Consider the following 26147-nt stretch of genomic DNA (forward strand, 5'->3'; position numbering starts at 1 on the left):
AGATGAGAGACAACAGATACAGAACAAAAAGGTAGACACCTGGCAACAAAAATCATAAGGAATAGTCTAAAGATTACTGATGTAAAATACTAATTTAGAATGTTTTGTATGTAAACAGAGGTAGTACATTGTAACGTATTTTATTATGTATATTCTTATCTCTGCAAAATTAGTCACACTGCAACATTGCATACCAAGACCACATATACTCCCAATATAAGGAGAGGCTAGTGCACCTTATGTGCTACATAATAGAAAAATGTACAGAGACTTATACTAACCCTACATATAGAGTACAACATCAGTTCATATTTACCAAATAAAATGAATAGCCAGGCGTCCACCACACCCGACGCGCGTTTCGCACAAGTTGCTTCGTCCAGGGGTCGAAGCAACTTGTGCGAAACGCGCGTCGGGTGTGGTGGACGCCTGGCTATTCATTTTATTTGGTAAATATGAACTGATGTTGTACTCTATATGTAGGGTTAGTATAAGTCTCTGTACATTTTTCTATTATGTAGCACATAAGGTGCACTAGCCTCTCCTTATATTGGGAGTATATGTGGTCTTGGTATGCAATGTTGCAGTGTGACTAATTTTGCAGAGATAAGAATATACATAATAAAATACGTTACAATGTACTACCTCTGTTTACATACAAAACATTCTAAATTAGTATTTTACATCAGTAATCTTTAGACTATTCCTTATGATTTTTGTTGCCAGGTGTCTACCTTTTTGTTCTGTATCTGTTGTCTCTCATCTGCCGCCCAGTGTGGGCTATTTTCACCATGTTTGGTGTTTTCTCATATTGAATAAAGAGTTTTTTATATCATCAATGAGTGGTGCCTACCTTTATGTAAATACTGAATGAGGGCCACTTGTTAAGTCTAAAAATAGGTTACATGCCTCTGTATAAAGATACTGAGAGAAACAGCCAGAGAGATTCTGCCAAGACATCCATACATCTCAAAAGGACCAGAGAAAGGACAGCAGCCATTTTACATCATGGCTCCATTACAAGGGACACGGAGCTATCATTCTATAGGTAACAACCTAGGGGTCTTCATCCTCAGTTGGAAGAATACAGATCTGTTCCATAGACCATCGCTGAACCATGGATTCGTTTGGAGAAGCCAGGTTGTGATCCTCAGATCAACTGGCCTTGTACCTTGTATGGACTCGGTGGACTGTCATCTTCCTACACTTGTTGTTACCTCCTCTGTTGTGAACTGTGTTTCTGGGCTCCCTCTTGTGGTCACGAACGGTACTGTATGAGTCATGTCTTTCTGCAGGCCTGGGCTTCAGCTGTTTCATTAAGCTGTGGGTGTTCCCTATTTAGTGCTCCTTAGGACTCAGTCTCTTGCCTGGTATCGATGTATTCAGTCCAATTTGGTCTCCTGATTCCTTGCCATCTGTCTCATGCAAGAAAAGCTAAGTTCTGTTTGCATACTTTGGATCATTTGCATTATCAGTGTTTTTTGTCCAGCTTGCTCAAAATGTGATTTTCTAGCTCGCTGGAAGCTCTAGGGCGCTGATATTCTCCCCTCACACCGTTAGTCGGTGCGAGGGTTCTTGAATATTCAGCGTGGATGTTTTTGCAGGGTTTTCTGCTGACCGCATAGTTCACTTTCTATTTTCTGCCTATCTATATTAGTGGGCCTCACTTTGCTGAATCTAGTTCATCTCTACGTTTGTGTTTTCCTCTTACTTCACCGTTATTATTTGTTGGGGGCTTTCTATATCTTTGGGGTTAATTTCCCTAGAGGCAAGTGAGGTCTTATTTTCCCTTTAGGGGTAGTCAGTTCTCCGGCTGGCTCGAGACGTCTAGAATCAACGTAGGTACGTTCACCGGCTACTTTTAGTTGTGTGTTAGGATCAGGTATGCGGTCAGCCCAGTTTCCACCTCGCTAGAGCTGTTTAATGTTTTTTGCAGACTTAGCCGGAATACCAGAGATCCTCTCCCACTAGGATCATAACACTCCTCTCTGTGTGCGTGCCACAGGTGGAGTAACCGACCCTGGAATATGAAGCCAGGTTGTGATCCCCCGATTCCCCTGGCCTTGTAGCTTGTATGGACTCAGTGGACTGTCATCTTCCTACGCTTGTAGTTACCCCTCACAGGTGGGGTAGCGACCCTGGAATATCTGTAGTCACAGCTGCTATTATACCGGCAAGTCAGCGGAAAGGGCAAGACTCTAATCTGCACCATCGTGGGATGTTTGCTGGGACTGTTCTATCTGTTATCTGCCTGTTTTGTGGTACAATAAAGCTTTGCCACACTGTTTTACCTTCACCCTGTGTTGCCTGAGTAGCGTTTTGCCCATGTTAAAAGGAGAGCGGGAGTTGGCGAGACGATCCCTGGTGCATGCGTGTTCGGCTAGCGGGCGGCGCTCATAGCAATCCGGCAGTGACAACCATAGACTTATGCTGGAGACCTCTGGTTGTCATGCCAACCCATCGGTGAGCCGCGATCATGTGATGGGATCACCAATGAGAGGGATTTCAGGCGCGCTTGCTGACGTGCCAGAAAAGATGTGGCTCATCGCTGGAGCCCACATCAAAGGGAGGGAGTCTGACATTGGCGTACATTTATGGCTGGTGTCGTAAAGGGGTTAAAGGGGATTGTTACAGAGACAGAAGTGGTAATCAATCATGTATACATACATATATGTATGTGTGTATGAAGCCCCGCCCATTCCACATAGCCCCGCCCACTCCGCATAGCCACACTCACTCCACACGCAAAGCCCTGTATAATATCTAATATATCTATTTCATAGGCACATCTTCTTGACCACAATAGCTTACACTGCCTGTGTTGCCCATAGAAACCAATCACTCACCATCTTTCATTTCACCAGAGCTGTTTAGAGCATGAAAGCTGAGCTGTGATTGGCTGCTATATGCAACAGTTTTCCTTGTAGACAGTTGTGGTAACTGAGGCCTATTATTCTTCTCATTTCAATGGTGCTATCGTCCTTCTATAAAGCTGGAAATAACACAATTTATTACCGTGCCGACACAGACCCCCCTCTGCCACAGACTGCAGGGGGCCCAGAATCAGGAACTTCCTTGTCTGGCATGAAGCATCTCATTAACTTCAACCACAGATTAATGAAAGAAACACAAGACTGATTTCTCCAACCCAGGAATCATTTTACTCGGTGTAACAGCGCCAACCTGACAATGCCGGGTTCACTGTACACCTATTTATACAGTACAACTAATGTCGCTCTAAGTGGCTCCTTCTTTACAATGTCTAACTAAATGGTATTACTGAAATGTTCTGTGCTGCGGGGACACTTCACCTCCACAGTGTACAGACGGGAGGAACCTGGGGACGACACACAGGTATATACTATATACAGGGGAGATGACACAAAGGTATATACTATATACAGGAGGAGATGACACACAGATATATACTATATACAGGGGAGATGAGACAAAGCTATATACTATATACAGGAGGAGATGACACACAGGTACTGTACAGACCAAAAGTTTGGACACACCTCATTTAAAGATTTTTCTGTATTTTCATTACTATGAAAATTGTACATTCACACTGAAGGCATCAAAACTATGAATTAACACATGTGGAATTATATACTTAACAAAAAAGTGTGAAACAACTGAAAATATGTCTTATATTCTAGGTTCTTCAAAGTCGCCTCCTTTTGCTTTGATGACTGCTTTGCTCACTGTTGGCATTCTCTTGATGAGCTTCAAGAGGTAGTCACCAGGAATGGTCTTCCAACAATCTTGAAGGAGTTCCCAGAGATGCTTAGCACTTGTTGGCCCTTTTGCCTTCACTCTGCAGTCCAGCTCACCCCTCTCGATTGGGTTCAGGTCTGGTGACTGTGGAGGCCAGGTCATCTGGCGTAGCACCCTATCACTCTCCTTCTTGGTCAAATAGCCCTTACACAGCCTGGAGGTGTGTTTGGGGTCATTGTCCTGTTGAAAAATAAATGATGGTCCAACTAAACGCAAACCGGATGGAATAGCATGCCGCTGCAAGATGCTGTGGTAGCCATGCTTGTAAAGAATGCCTTCAATTTTGAATAAATCTTCATCAGTGTCACCAGCAAAGTACCCCAACACCATCTCATCTCCTCCATGCGTCATGGTGGGAACCAGGCATGTAGAATCCATCTGTTCACACAGGGGAGAAGCCTTTTTCCTGTTCAGAATGTGGGAGATGTTTTAACCAGAAATGGAATCTTGTTAGACATCAGAGCAGTCACAAAGAGGAGAAGCCTTTTTCCTGTTCAGAATGTGGGAAATGTTTTATCCAGAAAACAGATTTGGATAGGCACTATAGAACTCACACAGGGGAGAAGTCTTTTTCCTGTTCAGAATGTGGGAAATGTTTTACATGTAAATCACTGCTTGTTACTCACCATAGAATTCACACAGGGGAGACGCCTTTTTCCTGTTCAGAATGTGGGAAATGTTTTATCCAGAAAACAGATTTGGTTAGGCACCATAGAACTCACACAGGGGAGAAGTCTTTTTCCTGTTCAGAATGTGGGAAATGTTTTACACGTAAATCACTGCTTGTTACTCACCATAGAATTCACACCGGGGAGAAGCCTTTTTCCTGTTCAGTATGTGGGAAATGTTTTAACCAGAAATCAGATTTGGTTAGGCACCATGTAACTCACACAGGGGAGAAACCTTTTTCCTGTTCAGAATGTGGGAAATGTTTTAACCAGAAATCAGATTTGGTTAGGCACCATAGAATTCACACAGGGGAGAAGCCTTTTTCCTGGGATATGTTTTAACAGGAAAGCGCTTCTTGTTAGGCATCAGAGCAGTTACACAGAGAAGCCTTTTTAATTTTCTTAATGTGGGAAATACTTTACTTGGAAATCAACTGTTAATAAACATCAGAGACATCTGGAGCGCCCCCAGTAGGGCAGTGGGGTACTCGGTACCGGGTCCTTCCGTTCTCGGCGGGGATGTCACGGTGGCTGACCTGGTCCGTGGCCCTAGGGGCGTCCATTGATAAATGGGGGAAAGGCCTTTAAAGGGAATAGTGTTTGTGACCCCACCTGTGGTGTTCGGTCAGGGTGACTGACGCTGCTTAGGGGTCCGCTGGGGTGATGTAATGGCAGCTAGATGGTATACCTTCCCACAGGTGAAGTGTATCCCCAGGGCTTCCCAGAGTGTAGATGGTGAATGGTGTGAGTCATAGTGAATAACAAGGACACCAGGTCGCAGTCTATTTACCTTTACTGAATGCTTCAGTGTCCGCAGTCCAGGGTACCAGACCACAGGGCAGGCAGAGTCCGGCTGGTCTGAAGGCAAATCCAGAGTCCCATTATCCAGGTGGAAATCAGTAGACTTCCTCTAGCGCCTGGGTTTTGGAGATGTTTAGTCTCTTTCTCTCTGTCCCCGATGGTTAAGATAGGACAAAATCCGTATGACTGGTGGCCTGAAGCTTTTTTCAAGGACCCTACGACGCCCCTGCCCTCACAAGTTGCCACTATGCCTCCTGGGTTTAAGGTCGGGCAGCCAACGTGGAATTAACTGTCCTGCCAGTCTCTGAAGTAAAGTGTAGAGATCCTTACTCCCTCGGTATTCTGGCTACCGGATTACTGCGCCTCAGAAGGAGGCAGCCTTTCACAGGGCAGAACTCCTTCTGATTTCCTCTCCTTTTTGCTATGACTTTGTTTCTCACCCTCTGCAATACACTTCTCTAATGTCTCTTTCCTAGGATGCTGCCGCACATGGGGCAGGCGCAGCTCCGTGGACGCTCGTCCTCCTCAGACCAAAGTCTGGATCTGGCTGGAGGTCACCCCAGCCAGCTTCTGCCAAACTCCGTCGGGTTCTGACTAACTTTCTATCCAGACCACCAGTTTTACCTAATTGTTAGGAGTGCCCTAATAGATAGGAGCGTAGCTCCCCCTGGCGGCCTGGAGTGTAAAGTGTGTTGTATGGATTGTGATACCTGGCAAAGAGATTTTCTTTATTACCTTCAGATGTAATATCACTCCCCCTGGTGGAAGAACGACACTACTGCAACGACCAGGACTTTGGCGCGCTGCACATCACATAGGGGAGAAGCCTTTTTTATGTTCATAATGTTGGAATAGTTTTAACCAAAATTGAATCTTCTTAAATGGGTTATCTCTTGTCATTCCTCATGTTTGCTGACAAAAGGATAAAACTAAACTTTATTTATTCCAAATGTAAAACTATACCCATAATTTACCCCCTGAAGGTTAGTCAGTAGGTGACTAATAGAAAAAACATGTACCCCACATTTCATTATATAGGGTGAGGTGACATATACACCCTCACTCTCCAAGCCTCTCATTTCTACAGGTTTCATCGTCGTCACCAAAGGCAACTCATCAGGAGACTATTTAATATTGACCTATATTTAAGCAAAACTAGACAAAAAAAAACTAAAACCATGTATCATGTTATCCGAAACAGTCAGAAAACCAGCCACATATTGGCAGATCCCAGACCTCAAACTATATACTTAATAAGTTTATAAGCCACTCCAGTGTCAGGAATAGATAGTATGTCTAGTATGTATAAACCGCTGCATGACCAGCTCTATCCTCACCTACTGTATTCTCACCCATCCCTTGTAGATTGTGAGCCTTCGCGGGCAGGGTCCTCTCTCCTCCTGTACCAGTTGTGACTTGTATTGTTCAAGATTATTGTACTTGTTTTTATTATGTATACCCCTCCTCATATGTAAAGCGCTATAACAATAAATAATAATAATAATGTATGGAGGATCTGTGCCATTATTTTGTATGAAAATGTCACGGAGTGACTGGCCCAGTGTGACACAACCCAGCAACATACAGCATTGTATCTTAATTAACCAGAAAACTATTTTTAGCAAATGAAGAATAATAGAATGTTATCTGTATGTTGGTTTTCAAATTTAAGTGTTGATTTCTGGTTGGTCAAGAAAACAGACTTTTGTTAAGGTACCGTCACACTCAACGAGAACGACAACGATCCGTGACGTTGCAGCGTCCTGAATAGCGATCTCGTTGAGTTTGACACGCAGCAGCGATCTGGATCCTGCTGTGATATCGCTGGTCAGAGCTAGAAGTCCAGACCTTTATTTCGTCGCTGCTCACCCGCTGTCATCGCTGGATCGGCATGTGTGACGCCGATCCAGCGATGTGTTCACTTGTAACCAGGGAAAATATCGGGTTACTAAGCGCAGGGCCGCGCTTAGTAACCCGATATTTACCCTAGTTACCATTGTAAAAGTAAAAAAAAAATAACAGTACATACTCACATTCTGATGTATGTCACGTCCCCCGGTGTCCACAGGGTTAAAACTGCTTTCGGCAGGAGTGCTGCTTAATGCACGCGCTAATGCCGAGAGCTTCCCTCTGACTGTGTGAGCGCCGGCAGGCACAGCGGTGACGTCACCTCTGTGCTCTGCTTTACGGCGGCGCTGACACAGTCAGTGCAGGGAAGCTCTCGGCAGGAGCGTGCATTAAGCAGCGCTCTTGCCGACAGCAGTGGACGCCGGCGGGGGACGTGACAGACATCAGCATGTGAGTATGTAGTGTTTTTTTTTTACTTTTACAATGGTAACAAGGGTAAATATTGGGTTACTAAGCGCGGCCCTGCACTTAGTAACCCAATGTTTACCCTGGTTACCCGGGTGCTGCAGGGGGACTTCGGCATCGTTGAAGACAGTTTCAGCGATGCCGAAGTCTTACCCCTGATCGTTGGTCGCTGGAGAGAGCTGTCTGTGTGACAGCTCCCCAGCGACCACACAACGACTTACCAACGATCACGGCCAGGTCGTATCGCTGGTCGTGATCGTTGGTAAGTCGTTTAGTGTAACGGTACCTTTAGTGTAAGCCTGGAATATTGACTTTTATTGTGGCTTATCCTTGATCTCTAGTGATGTGTGCTGTTATGCTAATTATGCATTGTTTTATTGAGCCAGTTTGTTCACTTCTAAAGCAGAGAGGGAAAAGCTATGCAGATAGTTTAAATAATCAAGTAAGGGTACTGTCACATAGTGCAATTTTCGTCGCTACGACGGCACGATCCGTGACGTCGCAGCGTCGTATGATTATCGCTCCAGCGTCGTAGACTGCGGTCACACTTTGCAATCACGGCGCTGGAGCGATGCCGAAGTCCCCGGGTAACCAGGGTAAACATCGGGTTACTAAGCGCAGGGCCGCGCTTAGTAACCCGATGTTTACCCTGGTTACCAGCGTAAACGTTAAAAAACAAACAGTACATACTTACATTCCGGTGTCTGTCCCCCGGCGTCTCAGCTTCTCTGCACTGTGTAAGCACCATAGCCGGAAAGCAGAGCGGTGACGTCACCGCTGTGCTCGCTTTCCGGCTGGCAGGCGCTCACACAGTGCAGAGAAGCTGAGACGCCGGGGACAGACACCGGGATGTAAGTATGTACTGTTTGTTTTTTTAACGTTTACGCTGGTAACCAGGGTAAACATCGGGTTACTAAGCGCGGCCCTGCGCTTAGTTACCTGATGTTTACCCTGGTTACAAGCGAACACATCGCTGGATCGCTGTCACACACAACGATCCAGCGATGTCAGCGGGTGATCAAGCGACGAAAGAAAGTTCCAAACGATCTGCTATGACGTACGATTCTCAGCGTGATGTCTGATCGCAGTAGCGTGTCAGACACAGCGATATCGTAACGATATCGCTAGAACGTCACGAATCACGACTAACGGTGCGAGGGTTCTTGAATATTCAGCGTGGATGTTTTTGCAGGGTTTTCTGCTGACCGCATAGTTCACTTTCTATTTTCTGCCTATCTATATTAGTGGGCCTCACTTTGCTGAATCTAGTTCATCTCTACGTTTGTGTTTTCCTCTTACCTCACCGTTATTATTTGTTGGGGGCTTTCTATATCTTTGGGGTTAATTTCCCTAGAGGCAAGTGAGGTCTTATTTTCCCTTTAGGGGTAGTCAGTTCTCCGGCTGGCTCGAGACGTCTAGAATCAACGTAGGTACGTTCACCGGCTACTTTTAGTTGTGTGTTAGGATCAGGTATGCGGTCAGCCCAGTTTCCACCTCCCTAGAGCTGTTTAATGTTTTTTGCAGACTTAGCCGGAATACCAGAGATCCTCTCCCACTAGGATCATAACACTCCTCTCTGTGTGCGTGCCACAGGTGGAGTAACCGACCCTGGAATATGAAGCCAGGTTGTGATCCCCCGATTCCCCTGGCCTTGTAGCTTGTATGGACTCAGTGGACTGTCATCTTCCTACGCTTGTAGTTACCCCTCACAGGTGGGGTAGCGACCCTGGAATATCTGTAGTCACAGCTGCTATTATACCGGCAAGTCAGCGGAAAGGGCAAGACTCTAATCTGCACCATCGTGGGATGTTTGCTGGGACTGTTCTATCTGTTATCTGCCTGTTTTGTGGTACAATAAAGCTTTGCCACACTGTTTTACCTTCACCCTGTGTTGCCTGAGTAGCGTTTTGCCCATGTTAAAAGGAGAGCGGGAGTTGGCGAGACGATCCCTGGTGCATGCGTGTTCGGCTAGCGGGCGGCGCTCATAGCAATCCGGCAGTGACAACCATAGACTTATGCTGGAGACCTCTGGTTGTCATGCCAACCCATCGGTGAGCCGCGATCATGTGATGGGATCACCAATGAGCGGGATTTCAGGCGCGCTTGCTGACGTGCCAGAAAAGATGTGGCTCATCGCTGGAGCCCACATCAAAGGGAGGGAGTCTGACATTGGCGTACATTTATGGCTGGTGTCGTAAAGGGGTTAAAGGGGATTGTTACAGAGACAGAAGTGGTAATCAATCATGTATACATACATATATGTATGTGTGTATGAAGCCCCGCCCATTCCACATAGCCCCGCCCACTCCGCATAGCCACACTCACTCCACACGCAAAGCCCTGTATAATATCTAATATATCTATTTCATAGGCACATCTTCTTGACCACAATAGCTTACACTGCCTGTGTTGCCCATAGAAACCAATCACTCACCATCTTTCATTTCACCAGAGCTGTTTAGAGCATGAAAGCTGAGCTGTGATTGGCTGCTATATGCAACAGTTTTCCTTGTAGACAGTTGTGGTAACTGAGGCCTATTATTCTTCTCATTTCAATGGTGCTATCGTCCTTCTATAAAGCTGGAAATAACACAATTTATTACCGTGCCGACACAGACCACCCTCTGCCACAGACTGCAGGGGGCCCAGAATCAGGAACTTCCTTGTCTGGCATGAAGCATCTCATTAACTTCAACCACAGATTAATGAAAGAAACACAAGACTGATTTCTCCAACCCAGGAATCATTTTACTCGGTGTAACAGCGCCAACCTGACAATGCCGGGTTCACTGTACACCTATTTATACAGTACAACTAATGTCGCTCTAAGTGGCTCCTTCTTTACAATGTCTAACTAAATGGTATTACTGAAATGTTCTGTGCTGCGGGGACACTTCACCTCCACAGTGTACAGACGGGAGGAACCTGGGGACGACACACAGGTATATACTATATACAGGGGAGATGACACAAAGGTATATACTATATACAGGAGGAGATGACACACAGATATATACTATATACAGGGGAGATGAGACAAAGCTATATACTATATACAGGAGGAGATGACACACAGGTACTGTACAGACCAAAAGTTTGGACACACCTCATTTAAAGATTTTTCTGTATTTTCATTACTATGAAAATTGTACATTCACACTGAAGGCATCAAAACTATGAATTAACACATGTGGAATTATATACTTAACAAAAAAGTGTGAAACAACTGAAAATATGTCTTATATTCTAGGTTCTTCAAAGTCGCCTCCTTTTGCTTTGATGACTGCTTTGCTCACTGTTGGCATTCTCTTGATGAGCTTCAAGAGGTAGTCACCAGGAATGGTCTTCCAACAATCTTGAAGGAGTTCCCAGAGATGCTTAGCACTTGTTGGCCCTTTTGCCTTCACTCTGCAGTCCAGCTCACCCCTCTCGATTGGGTTCAGGTCTGGTGACTGTGGAGGCCAGGTCATCTGGCGTAGCACCCTATCACTCTCCTTCTTGGTCAAATAGCCCTTACACAGCCTGGAGGTGTGTTTGGGGTCATTGTCCTGTTGAAAAATAAATGATGGTCCAACTAAACGCAAACCGGATGGAATAGCATGCCGCTGCAAGATGCTGTGGTAGCCATGCTTGTAAAGAATGCCTTCAATTTTGAATAAATCTTCAACAGTGTCACCAGCAAAGTACCCCAACACCATCTCATCTCCTCCATGCGTCATGGTGGGAACCAGGCATGTAGAATCCATCTGTTCACCTTTTCTGCGTCAAAGACACGGTGGCTGGAACCAAAGATCTCAAATTTGGACTCATCAGACCAAAGTACAGATTTCCACTGGTCTATTGTCCATTCCTTGTGTTCTTTAGCCCAAACAAGTCTCTCCTGCTTGTTGCCTGTCCTTAGCAGTGGTTTCCTAGCAGCTGTTTTACCATGAAGGCCTGCTGCACAAAGTCTCCTTTTAACAGTTGTCGAGATGTGTCTGCTGCTAGAACGCTGTGTGGCATTGATCTGGTCTCTAATCTGAGCTGCTGTTAACCTGCGATTTCTGAGGCTGGTGACTCGGATAAAGTTATCCTCAGAAGCAGAGGTGACCCTTGGTCTTCCTAGTATGAGCCAGTTTCTTTGTAGCGCTTGATGGTTTTTGCCACTGCACTTGGGGACACTTTCAAAGTTTTCCTAATTTTTCGGACTGACTGACCTTTATTTCTTATAGTAATAATAATAATAATAATTTTTACTTATATAGCGCCAACATATTCCGCAGCGCGTTACAACTTATAGAGGGGACTTGTACAGACAATAGACATTACAGCATAACAGAAATCACAGTTCAAAATAGATACCAGGAGGAATGAGGGCCCTGCTCGCAAGCTTACAAACTATGAGGAAAAGGGGAGACACGAGAGGTGGATGGTAACAATTGCTTTAGTTATTTGGACCAGCCATAGTGTAAGGCTCGGGTGTTCATGTAAAGCTGCATGAACCAGTTAACAGCCTAAGTATGTAGCAGTACAGACACAGAGGCTATTGACTGCATAAAGTGTATGAGAACACAATGCAAGGAACCTGATTATGTGTTTTTTTTTTCTATTTTTAATAGGCCACACAGGGATAGTTAGGTTAATGCGTTGAGGCGGTAGGCCAGTCTGAACAAATGCGTTTTTAGGGCACGCATAAAACTGTGGGGATTGGAGATTAATCGTATTAACCTAGGTAGTGCATTCCAAAGAATCGGCGCAGCACGTGTAAAGTCTTGGAGACGGGAATGGGAGGTTCTGATTATTGAGGATGCTAACCTGAGGTCATTAGCGGAGCGGAGGGCACGGGTAGGGTGGTAGACTGAGACCAGAGAGGAGATGTAGGGTGGTGCTGAGCCATGGAGTGCTTTGTGGATGAGGGTAGTAGTTTTGTACTGGATTCTGGAGTGGATGGGTAGCCAGTGTAATGACTGGCACAATGTAGAGGCATCGGTGTAACGGTTGGTGAGGAATATGATCCTGGCAGCAGCATTCAGGACAGATTGGAGCGGGGAGAGTTTGGTAAGAGGGAGGCCGATTAGTAGAGAGTTACAATAGTCCAGACGGGAATGAATAAGAGAAACAGTAAGAGTTTTTGCAGAGTCGAAAGTAAGAAAAGGGCGAATTCTAGAAATGTTTTTGAGATGCAGATAAGAAGAATGAGCCAGTGATCGGATGTGGGGGGTGAATGAAAGCTCGGAATCAAGGATGACCCCAAGGCAGCTGGCATGTTGCTTGGGAGTAAGGATTGAACCGCACACGGAGATGGCAATGTCAGGCAAAGGTAGGTTAGTAGAGGGAGAGAACACGAGGAGTTCAGTTTTTGACAGGTTCAGTTTCAGATAGAGGGAGGACATTATGTTAGAGACAGCGGTAAGACAATCACTGGTGTTTTCTAAGAAGGTCAGAGTGAAAGCAGGAGAAGAGGTGTATAATTGGGTGTCGTCAGCATAGAGATGGTACTGGAAACCAAATCTACTGATTGTCCAATAGGGGCAGTATACAAAGAGAAGAGGAGGGGGCCTAGGACTGATCCTTGAGGAACCCCAACAGTAAGGGGAAGGTGAGAGGAGGAGGAACCAGCAAAACATACAGTGAAGGATCGGTCAGAGAGATAGGAGGAGAACCAAGAGATAATGGTGTCCTTTATGCCGATGGAGCGGAGCATAGTGAGGAGGAGCTGATGATCCACAGTGTCGAATGCTGCGGAGAGATCCAATAGAATTAGCATGGAGTAGTGACCATTAGATTTAGCTGTTAGTAGGTCATTAGAGACTTTAGTGAGGGCAGCTTCAGTCGAGTGTAAAGAGCGGAAGCCAGATTGAAGAGGGTCGAGAAGAGAGTTATCTGAGAGATAGCGGGTAAGACGGGAGTGGACCAGGCGTTCCAGGAGTTTAGAGATGAAGGGAAGATTAGAGACAGGTCTATAATTAGCGGCACAGTTTTGGTCGAGGGAGGGTTTTTTAAGTAATGGATGTATGATGGCATGCTTAAATGAGGAGGGAAAAATACCGGAAGTGAGGGAAAGGTTGAATATTTTTGTTGTGAGAGGTGATAGCTGGGGAAAGGGACTGGAGGAGATGTGACAGAATGGGGTCACTGGTGCAAGTGGTCGGGCGAGAAGATGCAAGGAGCCTGCTTACTTCTTCAGTAACTGGTTCAAAGTCAGAGAGTGAACTAGATGCAGTGGGGGAGGGAGGACAGTGCCTGGTATGAAGAGATTGGGAGATGATTTCCTGTCGAATGTGGTCAATTTTTTCTTTGAAGTAATTGGCCAGATCGTCAGCGTGGAGATCTGTGGTTGGGGCCTGCTCTCTTGGGTTGAGTAGGTACTGGAAAGTGTCGAAGAGACGTTTAGGGTTATTGTACAGTGAGGTGATGAGGGTGTTGAAATAGGTTTGTTTGGAGAGGTGAAGGGCAGAGTTGTATGTTTTTAGCATGAACTTATAATGGATGAAATCTTCGGGTAGATTAGATTTTCTCCACAGACGTTCGGCGCACCTGGAGCACCGCTGCAGGAAACGTGTTTGCAGCGTGTGCCACGGTTGTCGCCGTCTGTGTCGAGTTGCTCTATGTATAGGAGGAGCAGCTTCATCCAGGGCACTTTGCAGGGTTTCATTGTAATGGTTCAGAGCAGAATCAGGACATGAGATGGAGGAGATTGGGGCCAATGAGGACTGCAAGTTCTTCATAAGTTTCTGGGTGTTAATGGCCTGTATGTTTCTATAAGTGTGGAAAGTGGGGGTGACCTGAGCGGGATGGCAGTTCTTGATAGAGAATGAAAGAAGGTTGTGGTCAGAGAGCGGGAGAGGGGTGTTTGTGAAATCATCCACTGAGCAAAGTCGGGAGAAGACCAAGTCAAGTGAGTTTCCATCTTCATGCGTTGGAGAGTTAGTATACTGCGAGAGGCCGAAAGAGGAGGTTAGAGATAAAAGGTGAGAAGCAGACGGGGAGAGGGGAGAAGCAATGGGGATGTTGAAATCACCCATGATAAGGGTGGGGGTGTCACAGGAGAGAAAGTGTGGAAGCCAGGTGGCAAAATGATCCAGGAACTGATGAGAGAGGCCAGGAGGACGATACACCACCACCACTCGCATGGAGAAGGGGACGTAGAGTCTGACAGCATGGACCTCAAAGGAAGGGAATGCAAGTGAGGGTACTTGAGGGATAACTTGGAAGGTACATTTGGGTGAAAGGAGCAGCCCAACGCCTCCACCTGCTCTGTTGTCTGATCTTGGGGTATGATAAAAGTGTAGTCCACCATAGGAGAGAGCAGCAGCAGCGGTGGTGGTTTCTGACTGCTGAATCCAGGTTTCAGTAAGAGACAGGAGATTAAGAGCCTTAGAAAGGAAGTAATCATGGATGAAGGAGAGTTTATTACACACAGAGCGAGAATTCCAAAGAGCACAATTGAAAGAGACAGAAGGCATGCATGGAATATTAATAAGGTTAGAGGGGTTTCTGGGTGTAGCAGTTGGGAGGTCTGACTGGCTATAACATGGGGGGCCGGGGTTGGGAGAGATGTCTCCAGCGACTAGGAGAAGGAGGATAGAAAGAGTGAGCAGATGGTTAAGTGATTTGTGAGAGCGTCTTTTGTGTTGGATGGTGGGACTGAATGGATCTGCGCTGTTAAGCAATGTGAACAGAGCATGAGTGCTATACATAGGAGAGGCAAGGACAGAGGGGCCGATATGGATGGAGTGTATGGAATTTATGCATGGGCGGTGAATGTGAGTGAATGCAGCAGCTAGGATATAGATTATACAAATACATATGGTGAGTATTTGTTCTGTTTCAAGTGAATAGGGAAGAGGTTTAGTTTTTCTTACCTGTCTCCTGCCCAACTGCCATGTTATAACTGCGTCATACTTAGAAAAAAAATACTTTGAATAAAAGTACACGAATAATAGTGCATGAATGCACCCCTGCATGAATGCATCCCCAAGCTATGTCTACATTTATAGAAGGCTAGCTCTTAGATCTCACTTTTTTTTTTTGGAAAAGGGTGTTTCTCCCACTCTTGTTACCAATCAATCTAACTCAGTTGAGACAGCAGGACACAATAAATGTAGTGATCAGATAAACAAATGTCCAGGTCTGCATGGATCATAAACCCCTTTGAAAAAGTTATGTGATCTCTCTACATAGGGACAAGCAAAAGTGAGTTAAATATCTATAAACACAAACAAATGCATAATAAGATGACTAACATATATAGCTATATGCAGGATTCCATGCCGAAGATAGAATGAATCAGATACCATCCAAGCCGCTTGCTGTCAGGGAATGGAGCAATAGACATGCAGGATAGTTCAGTTCAGGGAATGAATGATATGTTTACCTGTATTGAAGAGAAGAGAGATGCTTGTTATATTCTGCCATGTTATAACTGCGTCATACTTAGAAAAAAAAATACTTTGAAAAAAAAGTACACGAATAATAGTGCACGAATGCACCCCTGCATGAATGCATCCCCCAGCAATGTCTACATTTATAGAAGGCTAGCTCTTAGATCTCACTTTTTTTTTGGGGGTGGAAAGGGTGTTTCTCCCCCTCTTGTTACCAATCAATCTAACTCAGTTGAGACAGCAGGACACAATAAATGTAGTGATCAGATAAACAAATGTCCAGGTCTGCATGGATCATAAACCCCTTTGAAAAAGTTATGTGATCTCTCTACATAGGGACAAGCAAAAGTGAGTTAAATATCTATAAACACAAACAAATGCATAATAAGATGACTAACATATATAGATATATGCAGGATTCAATGCCGAAGATAGAATTAATCAGATACCATCCAAGCCGCTTGCTGTCAGGGAATGGAGCAATAGACATTCAGGATAGTTCAGTTCAGGGAATGAATGATATGTTTACCTGTATTGAAGAGAAGAGAGATGCTTGTTATATTCTGCCATGTTATAACTGCGTCATACTTAGAAAAAAAAATACTTTGAAAAAAAAGTACACGAATAACAGTGCACGAATGCACCCCTGCATGAATGCATCCCCCAGCAATGTCTACATTTATAGAAGGCTAGCTCTTGCACACGTCAGGATTTTGTCAGGATTTTGTCAGGATTTTTCATCAGGTTTTGTAGCCAAAACCAGGAGTGTCATGATCTCTGCAGGCAGAGATCATAGCAAGCCTATAGAGGGACAAGCTCTCGGAAGATGGAACTATACTGACCATGAACTAAGCCTGCCGCGCAACTAGAAATAGCCAGGTAGCATTTCCTATTTATAGCTAGATGCCCAGCTCTGGCCTAAGACCTAAATAGCTAGCAGAGGGAAATATAAGACCTGGCTCACCTCTAGAGAAATATTCCAAAGAAGACAGTAGCCCCCCACATATAATGACGGTGAGTTCAGATGAAACAACAAACGCAGCAGGAAAATAGTCTTAGCAAATTTGAGGTCCGCTTACTAGATAGCAGAAGACAGATAGTATACTTTCATGGTCAGCAGAAAAATACTAACAAAACACCATCCAGAGATTACCTTAAACTCTGGCATTAACTCATAACGCCAGAGTAGCAATCCCTGATCGACGAGAGCTTTCCAGACACAGTAACAAAACTTCAGCTGCGAACTGGAACAAATAGGCAAAACAAAACATGGACAAAAGTCCAACTTATCAGTAGTTGTCTAGAAGCAGGAACAAGCACTGAGAGGCATCAGATAACATTGTTGACCGGCAAGAAACCACCAGAGAAATGAGCTTAAATAGCGACACCCACTACTGATGGAATCAGGTGAAACAGGAAAGAGGATGACAAGTCCAATTCCACAAGCGGCCACCGGGGGAGCCCAGAATCCAAATTCACAACAGTACCCCCCCCTCAAGGAGGGGGCACCGAACCCTCACCAGATCCACCAGGGCGACCAGGATGAGCCCTATGGAAGGCACGAACAAGATCAGAAGCATGAACATCAGATGCATTGACCCAAGAATTATCCTCCTGGCCGTAACCCTTCCAGTTGACCAGATACTGGAGTTTCCGTCTGGAAACACGAGAGTCCAAAATTTTCTCCACAACGTACTCCAACTCACCCTCAACCAACACCGGAGCAGGAGGCTCAAGAGAAGGTACAACAGGTACCTCATACCTGCGCAATAACGACCGATGAAAAACGTTATGAATGGAAAAGGACGCAGGGAGGTCCAAACGGAAAGAAACAGGATTAAGAATCTCCAATATTCTATAAGGGCCGATGAACCGAGGTTTAAACTTAGGAGAAGAGACCCTCATAGGGACAAAACGAGAAGACAACCACACTAAATCTCCAACACAAAGCCGAGAACCAACACGACGATGACGGTTGGCAAAACGCTGAGTCTTCTCCTGTGACAACTTCAAATTGTCCATAACCTGCCCCCAGATGTGATGCAATCTCTCCACCACCGCATCCACTCCAGGACAATCCGAGGATTCCACCTGACCGGAGGAAAATCGAGGGTGAAACCCCGAATTACAGAAAAACGGGGACACCAAGGTGGAAGAACTGGCCCGATTATTGAGGGCGAACTCTGCCAATGGCAAAAAAGCAACCCAATCATCCTGGTCAGCAGAGACAAAACACCTCAGATATGTCTCAAGGGTCTGATTAGTCCGCTCGGTCTGGCCATTAGTCTGAGGGTGAAAAGCAGATGAAAAAGACAAATCTATGCCCATCCTAGCACAGAATGCCCGCCAAAATCTAGACACAAATTGGGTACCTCTGTCAGAAACAATATTCTCAGGAATACCGTGCAATCGGACAACATTCTGAAAAAACAGAGGAACCAACTCAGAAGAAGAAGGCAACTTGGGCAGAGGAACCAAATGGACCATTTTAGAGAAACGGTCACAGACCACCCAGATGACAGACATCTTCTGGGAAACAGGCAGATCTGAAATAAAATCCATCGAGATGTGTGTCCAAGGCCTCTTAGGAATAGGCAAGGGCAACAGCAGTCCGCTAGCCCGAGAACTACAAGACTTGGCCCGAGCACAAACGTCACATGACTGCACAAAGACTCGCACATCTCGTGACAGAGAAGGCCACCAGAAGGATCTTGCCACCAAATCCCTGGTACCAAAAATTCCGGGATGACCTGCCAATGCAGAAGAATGTACCTCAGAGATGACTCTGCTGGTCCAATCATCCGGAACAAACAGTCTATCAGGCGGACAACGATCCGGTCTATCCGCCTGAAACTCTTGCAAGGACCGCCGCAGATCAGGAGAAACGGCCGACAAAATTACTCCCTCCCTAAGGATACCTGTGGGTTCAGAATTACCAGGAGAGTCCGGGTCAAAACTCCTAGAAAGGGCATCTGCCTTAACATTCTTAGAACCCGGTAGGTATGACACCACAAAATTAAAGCGAGAAAAAAATAAAGACCAGCGCGCCTGTCTAGGATTCAGGCGTCTGGCAGTCTCAAGATAAATCAAATTTTTGTGGTCAGTCAATACCACCACCTGATGCCTAGCCCCCTCGAGCCAATGGCGCCACTCCTCAAACGCCCACTTCATGGCCAAAAGCTCCCGATTCCCAACATCATAATTCCGCTCTGCGGGCGAAAATTTGCGAGAAAAGAAGGCACAAGGCCTAATGACGGAGCAGTCGGAACCTTTCTGCGACAACACTGCCCCAGCTCCGATCTCCGAAGCGTCAACCTCAACCTGAAAAGGCAGATTCACATCAGGCTGACGCAACACAGGGGCAGAGGCAAAACGGCGCTTAAGCTCCTGAAAGGCCTCTACAGCATGAGGGGACCAATTAGCAACATCAGCGCCTTGTCTGGTCAAATCAGTCAGTGGTTTAACGACATCCGAAAAACCAGCAATAAATCGGCGGTAAAAGTTGGCAAAGCCCAAAAATCTCTGAAGACCCTTAAGAGAGGAGGGCTGAGTCCAGTCACAAATAGCTTGCACCTTGACGGGATCCATCTCAATGGAAGAGGGAGAAAAAATATACCCCAAAAAGGAAATTTTCTGGACCCCAAAAACGCACTTAGACCCCTTCACACATAAAGAATTAGACCGCAGAACCTGAAAAACTCTCCTGACCTGCTGGACATGAGAGTCCCAGTCATCAGAAAAAATCAGAATATCATCCAGATATATTATCATAAATTTATCCAGAAAATCGCGGAAAATATCATGCATAAAAGACTGGAAAACTGAAGGGGCATTAGAAAGACCAAAAGGCATGACCAAATACTCAAAGTGGCCCTCGGGCGTATTAAATGCGGTCTTCCACTCATCCCCCTGCCTGATCCGCACCAAATTATACGCCCCACGAAGATCAATTTTAGAGAACCACTTAGCACCCTCTATACGAGCAAACAAATCAGTAAGCAATGGCAATGGGTATTGATACTTAACAGTGATCTTATTCAGAAGCCGATAATCAATACATGGTCTCAAAGAGCCGTCTTTTTTTGAGACAAAGAAAAACCCAGCTCCCAAGGGAGAAGAAGATGGACGAATATGTCCCTTTTCCAAAGACTCCTTTATATATTCCCGCATAGCAGCATGTTCCGGCACAGACAAATTAAACAAACGACCCTTTGGATATTTACAACCCGGTATCAAATCTATGGCACAATCGCACTCACGGTGCGGAGGTAACGACCCAAGCTTGGGTTCGTCAAAGACGTCTTGATAATCAGAGAGGAACTCAGGGACTTCAGAGGGAATGGACGACGAAATAGAAACCAAAGGTACGTCCCCATGAATACCCTTACATCCCCAGCTCAACACAGACATAGCTCTCCAGTCCAAGACTGGGTTGTGAGACTGCAACCATGGCAATCCCAGTACCAAATCGTCATGTAAATTATACAGCACCAGGAAACGAATAATCTCCTGGTGATCCGGATTGATACGCATGGTTACTTGTGTCCAGTATTGTGGTTTATTATTAGCCAATGGGGTGGAGTCAATCCCCTTCAGAGGAATAAGAGTCTCCAAAGGCTCTAAATCAAAACCACAACGATTGGCAAAGGACCAATCCATAAGACTCAGAGCGGCGCCAGAGTCAACATAGGCGTCCGTGGCAATGGATGACAAAGAGCAAATCAGGGTTACAGACAAAATAAACTTAGACTGAATGGTGCCAATGGAAACAGACTTATCAAGCTTCTTTGTACGCCTAGAGCATGCCGATATAACATGAGTAGAATCCCCACAATAGAAACACAATCCATTCTTCCGTCTAAAATTCTGTCGCTCACTCCTGGACAGAATTCTATCACACTGCATACTTTCTGGCGTCTTTTCCATAGACACCGCCAGATGGTGCATCGGTTTGCGCTCCCGCAGACGCCTATCAATCTGAATAGCCATTGTCATGGACTCATTCAGACCTGCAGGCAAAGGGAACCCCACCATAACATCCTTAACGGCATCAGAGAGACCTTCTCTGAAAGTTGCCGCCAAGGCGCACTCATTCCACTGAGTAAGCACAGACCATTTACGGAATTTTTGGCAGAAAACTTCAGCTTCGTCTTGCCCCTGAGATAGTGCCATCAAAGTTTTTTCTGCCTGAAGTTCCAAATGAGGTTCCTCATAAAGCAAGCCCAAGGCCAGAAAAAACGCATCCACATCGCGTAACGCAGGATCCCCTGCTGGCAATGAGAAGGCCCAATCTTGAGGGTCACCCCTGAGCAAGGAAATCACAATCCTAACCTGCTGAGCAGGGTCTCCAGCTGAACGAGACTTCAGGGACAAATAAAGCTTACAATTATTTCGGAAATTCTGGAAGCTAGCTCTATTCCCTGTGAAGAACTCCGGCAAAGGAATTCTCGGCTCAGATACCGGAGCATGTACTACAAAATCTTGTAAATTTTGTACTTTCGTGATGAGATTATTCAAACCCGCAGTTACACTCTGGAGATCCATTATTGTCAGGTGCACACAGAGCATACAGAGATTAGGAGGAGAGAGAGAAAAAAGACTGCAGCAAGGCAGACTGGAGGAAAAAAAAAAAAAAAAAATTCCAGCAGACTTCTTATAACTCTCCTTTCTCAACCTGGGTCTTTAACACTTTAGTAGGCCGGTCAAACTGTCATGATCTCTGCAGGCAGAGATCATAGCAAGCCTATAGAGGGACAAGCTCTCGGAAGATGGAACTATACTGACCATGAACTAAGCCTGCCGCGCAACTAGAAATAGCCAGGTAGCATTTCCTATTTATAGCTAGATGCCCAGCTCTGGCCTAAGACCTAAATAGCTAGCAGAGGGAAATATAAGACCTGGCTCACCTCTAGAGAAATATTCCAAAGAAGACAGTAGCCCCCCACATATAATGACGGTGAGTTCAGATGAAACAACAAACGCAGCAGGAAAATAGTCTTAGCAAATTTGAGGTCCGCTTACTAGATAGCAGAAGACAGATAGTATACTTTCATGGTCAGCAGAAAAATACTAACAAAACACCATCCAGAGATTACCTTAAACTCTGGCATTAACTCATAACGCCAGAGTAGCAATCCCTGATCGACGAGAGCTTTCCAGACACAGTAACAAAACTTCAGCTGCGAACTGGAACAAATAGGCAAAACAAAACATGGACAAAAGTCCAACTTATCAGTAGTTGTCTAGAAGCAGGAACAAGCACTGAGAGGCATCAGATAACATTGTTGACCGGCAAGAAACCACCAGAGAAATGAGCTTAAATAGCGACACCCACTACTGATGGAATCAGGTGAAACAGGAAAGAGGATGACAAGTCCAATTCCACAAGCGGCCACCGGGGGAGCCCAGAATCCAAATTCACAACACAGGAGTGGAACAATCAGAGGAAAAGTATAATAGAAACATATGCACCACTTCTCTGCATTTATCACCCACTCCTGGTTTTGGCTACAAAACCTGATGAAAAATCCTGACAAAATCCTGACAAAATCTTGACGTGTGCACAGATCTCACTTTTTTTTTTTTTGGGGGGGGGAAAGGGTGTTTCTCCCCCTCTTGTTACCAATCAATCTAACTCAGTTGAGACAGCAGGACACAATAAATGTAGTGATCAGATAAACAAATGTCCAGGTCTGCATGGATCATAAACACCTTTGAAAAATTTATGTGATCTCTCTACATAGGGACAAGCAAAAGTGAGTTAAATATCTATAAACACAAACAAATGCATAATAACATGACTAACATATATAGATATATGCAGGATTCAATGCCGAAGATAGAATGAATCAGATACCATCCAAGCCGCTTGCTGTCAGGGAATGGAGCAATAGACATGCAGGATAGTTCAGTTCAGGGAATGAATGATATGTTTACCTGTATTGTAGAGAAGAGAGATGCTTGTTATATTCTGCCATGTTATAACTGCTGTTGTGAATTCCGTTCTCGGGCTCCCTCCTGTGGTCATGAATGGTACTTTGGTGAATTCTGTCCGTGGACTCCCTCTGGTGGCTTTGAGTGAAACTGCTGGTCTTTAGCTGGGCTCCTCAGCTGCCCTCGTTTACTGCTGTGCTGGCTTCCCTATTTAACTCCACTCAGATCTTTACTTGTTGCCAGCTGTCAATGTATTCAGCATTGGTTCAGAACTCTCTGGGACTTCTCTTGTGACCTGTCTCCTACAGCAGAAGCTAAGTCCATGCTAGTTCATTTTTGCTCATTGCTTTTGGAAAATGTTTCTCAGTATATGATAAGTTCAGTCCAGCTTGCTTATATGCTATTTTCTTGCTAGCTGGAAGCTCTGGGGTGCAGAGTTGCACCCTCACACCATGAGTCGGTGTGAGGGTCTTTTTGCATACTCTGCGTGGATTTTTTGTAGTATTTTTATACTGACCGCACAGTTCCCTTGCTATCCTCTTACTATTTAGCATTAGTGGGCCTCCTTTGCTAAATCCTGTTTCATTCCTATGTTTGTATTTTCCTCTTAACTCACCGTCATTATTTGTGGGGGGCTGCCTTTTACTTTGGGGAATTTCTCTGAGGCAAGGTGAGGCTTTGTTTCTCTTTAGGGGTAGCTAGCTCTTAGGCTGTGAAGAGGCGTCTAGGGAGAGTTAGGTACGCTCCACGGCTGCCTATAGTGTGTGATAGGATCAGGGTTGCGGTCAGTAAAGTTCCCACTTCCCACTTGTCCTATAGTTCAGTTTTACCTATCAGGTCATTCCGGGTGCTCCTAACCACCAGGTCCATAACAGTACAGCTGGCAAAAAAGTGTTAATGCATCTCAAAAGAGGGATAAGAGAAGTTCTGAGCTCATTTTTTTTTCTCTGCAGTGTGTTTTGTCTTTCTCCTCCCCTTAATCTCTGGGTGGTTTAGGACTCAGCTGCAGATATGGATATTTAAGGTCAGTCCTCTTGTCTGGATCAGCTCACTGCAAGGGTACAAGGCATTCAAGATTATGTAGTTCGGAATCCTATGTTAGAGCCTAGAATTCCAGTTTATGATTTGTTTTCTGGAGATAGATCTAAGTTTCTGAATTTCAAAAATAATTGCAAATTGTTTCTTGCTCTGAAACCCCGCTCCTCTGGTGACCCTATTCAGCAAGTTAAAATTATTATTTCTTTGTTACGTGGCGACCCTCAACATTGGGCATTCTCCCTGGCGCCAGGAGATCCTGCATTGCTAAATGTAGATGCGTTTTTTCTGGCGCTTGGATTGCTTTATGAGGAACCTGATTCAGTGGATCAGGCAGAAAAAATCTTGCTGGCTCTGTCTCAGGGTCAGGAGGAAGCTGAGGTTTACTGCCAGAAGTTTAGAAAGTGGTCTGTGTTCACTCAATGGAATGAGTGTGCCCTGGCAGCGATTTTCAGAAAGGGTCTTTCTGAAGCCCTTAAAGATGTTATGGTGGGGTTCCCCACGCCTGCTGGTCTGAATGAATCAATGTGCTTGGCCATTCAGATTGATCGGCGCTTGCGGGAGCGCAAACTTGTGCACCATCTGGCGGTGTCCTCTGAGCAGAAGCCTGAGTCTATGCAATGTGATAGGATTCTGACCAGAATTGAACGGCAAAATCACAGACGTCAGAATGGGTTGTGTTTTTACTGTGGTGACTCCACTCATGCTATCTCTGATTGTCCTAAGCGCACTAAGAGGTTCGCTAAGTCTGTCACCATTGGTACTGTACAGCCTAAATTTATCTTGTCTGTTACTTTGATTTGCTCTCTGTCATCCTACTCTGTTATGGCTTTTGTGGATTCGGGCGCTGCCCTGAATTTGATGGATTTAGAATTTGCCAGGCGCTGTGGTTTTTTCTTGGAGCCTTTGCAGTTCCCTATTCCATTAAGGGGAATTGATGCTACACCATTGACCAACAATAAGCCTCAGTACTGGACTCAATTGACCATGTGCATGACTCCTGCACATCGGGAGGATATTCGCTTTCTGGTGTTACATAATTTGCATGATGTTGTCGTGTTGGGTTTGCCATGGCTGCAAGTTCATAATCCAGTATTGGATTGGAAATCAATGTCTGTGTGTAGTTGGGGTTGTCAAGGGGTACATGGCGATGTTCCTTTGATGTCAATTGCTTCTTCTACTCCTTCTGAAGTCCCTGAATTTTTATCGGATTACCAGGATGTATTTGATGAGCCCAAATCCAGTGCCCTACCTCCTCATAGGGATTGTGATTGTGCCATAAATTTGATTCCTGGTAGTAAGTTCCCTAAGGGTCGACTTTTCAATTTATCTGTGCCAGAACATGCTGCTGTGCGGAGTTATATAAAGGAGTCCTTGGAGAAAGGGCATATTCGCCCGTCCTCGTCACCGTTGGGAGCAGGGTTCTTTTTTGTGGCCAAGAAGGATGATTCTCAGAGACCCTGTATAGATTACCGCCTTCTTAATAAAATCACGGTCAAATTTCAGTACCCTTTGCCTCTGCTGTCGGATCTGTTTGCTCGGATTAAGGGGGCTAGTTGGTTCACCAAGATAGATCTTCGAGGAGCGTATAATCTGGTGCGTATAAAACAGGGTGATGAATGGAAAACAGCATTTAATACGCCTGAAGGTCATTTTGAGTACCTGGTGATGCCATTTGGGCTTTCTAATGCCCCTTCTGTGTTTCAGTCCTTTATGCACGACATCTTCCGAGAGTATCTGGATAGATTCCTGATTGTATACCTGGATGATATTTTGGTCTTTTCTGATGATTGGGAATCTCATGTGAAGCAGGTCAGGATGGTATTCCAGGTCCTGCGTGCTAATGCCTTGTTTGTGAAGGATTCTAAATGTCTCTTCGGAGTTCAGAAGGTTTCCTTTTTGGGCTTCATTTTTTCCCCTTCTACTATCGAGATGGACCCTGTTAAAGTTCAGGCTATATATGATTGGACTCAACCTAAATCCGTGAAGAGTCTTCAGAAATTCCTGGGCTTTGCTAATTTTTACCGTCGCTTCATCGCTTATTTTTCTAGTGTGGTTAAGCCTTTGACTGATCTGACCAAAAAGGGTGCTGATGTGATGAATTGGTCTTCTGCGGCCGTTGAGGCCTTTCAGGAGCTGAAACGTCGGTTTTCTTCGGCTCCTGTCTTGCGTCAGCCGGATGTTTCGCTCCCTTTTCAGGTCGAGGTTGATGCTTCTGAGATTGGAGCAGGGGCTGTTTTGTCTCAAAGAGGCT

At 45.2% G+C, this 26147-nt stretch overlaps 1 protein-coding gene across 2 annotated transcripts; it reads right to left on the bottom strand.

Moving 5' to 3' along the window:
- Window positions 1–10026: 10026 nt before the first annotated feature.
- On the bottom strand, window positions 10027–24278 carry LOC143766806 (uncharacterized). Of its 2 annotated transcripts, XM_077254769.1 has the most exons (3): window positions 22731–24278; window positions 16324–16454; window positions 10027–15918 (listed from the first exon to the last, which is right to left on the bottom strand). In XM_077254769.1, exon 3 carries the CDS (start codon window positions 15506–15508, stop codon window positions 13568–13570), a length of 1941 nt encoding a protein of 646 aa, XP_077110884.1. In that variant the 5' UTR covers window positions 15509–15918; window positions 16324–16454; window positions 22731–24278; the 3' UTR covers window positions 10027–13567. The 2 variants fall into 2 exon arrangements, with proteins under 2 accessions (XP_077110884.1, XP_077110885.1); XM_077254770.1 differs by lacking the exon at window positions 22731–24278 and having other exon boundaries at window positions 16324–16656.
- Between the last annotated feature and the right edge of the window lie 1869 nt (window positions 24279–26147).

The sequence above is a fragment of the Ranitomeya variabilis genome, chromosome 4 (assembly GCF_051348905.1).
Source record: "Ranitomeya variabilis isolate aRanVar5 chromosome 4, aRanVar5.hap1, whole genome shotgun sequence".
NCBI classification, from domain to species: domain Eukaryota; kingdom Metazoa; phylum Chordata; class Amphibia; order Anura; family Dendrobatidae; genus Ranitomeya; species Ranitomeya variabilis.

Excerpts from the sequence above, each read along its gene's own strand:
- LOC143766806 (XM_077254769.1), bottom strand. The coding sequence starts at position 15,508 with ATGCAGGGGTGCATTCATGCACTATTATTCGTGTACTTTTATTCAAAG.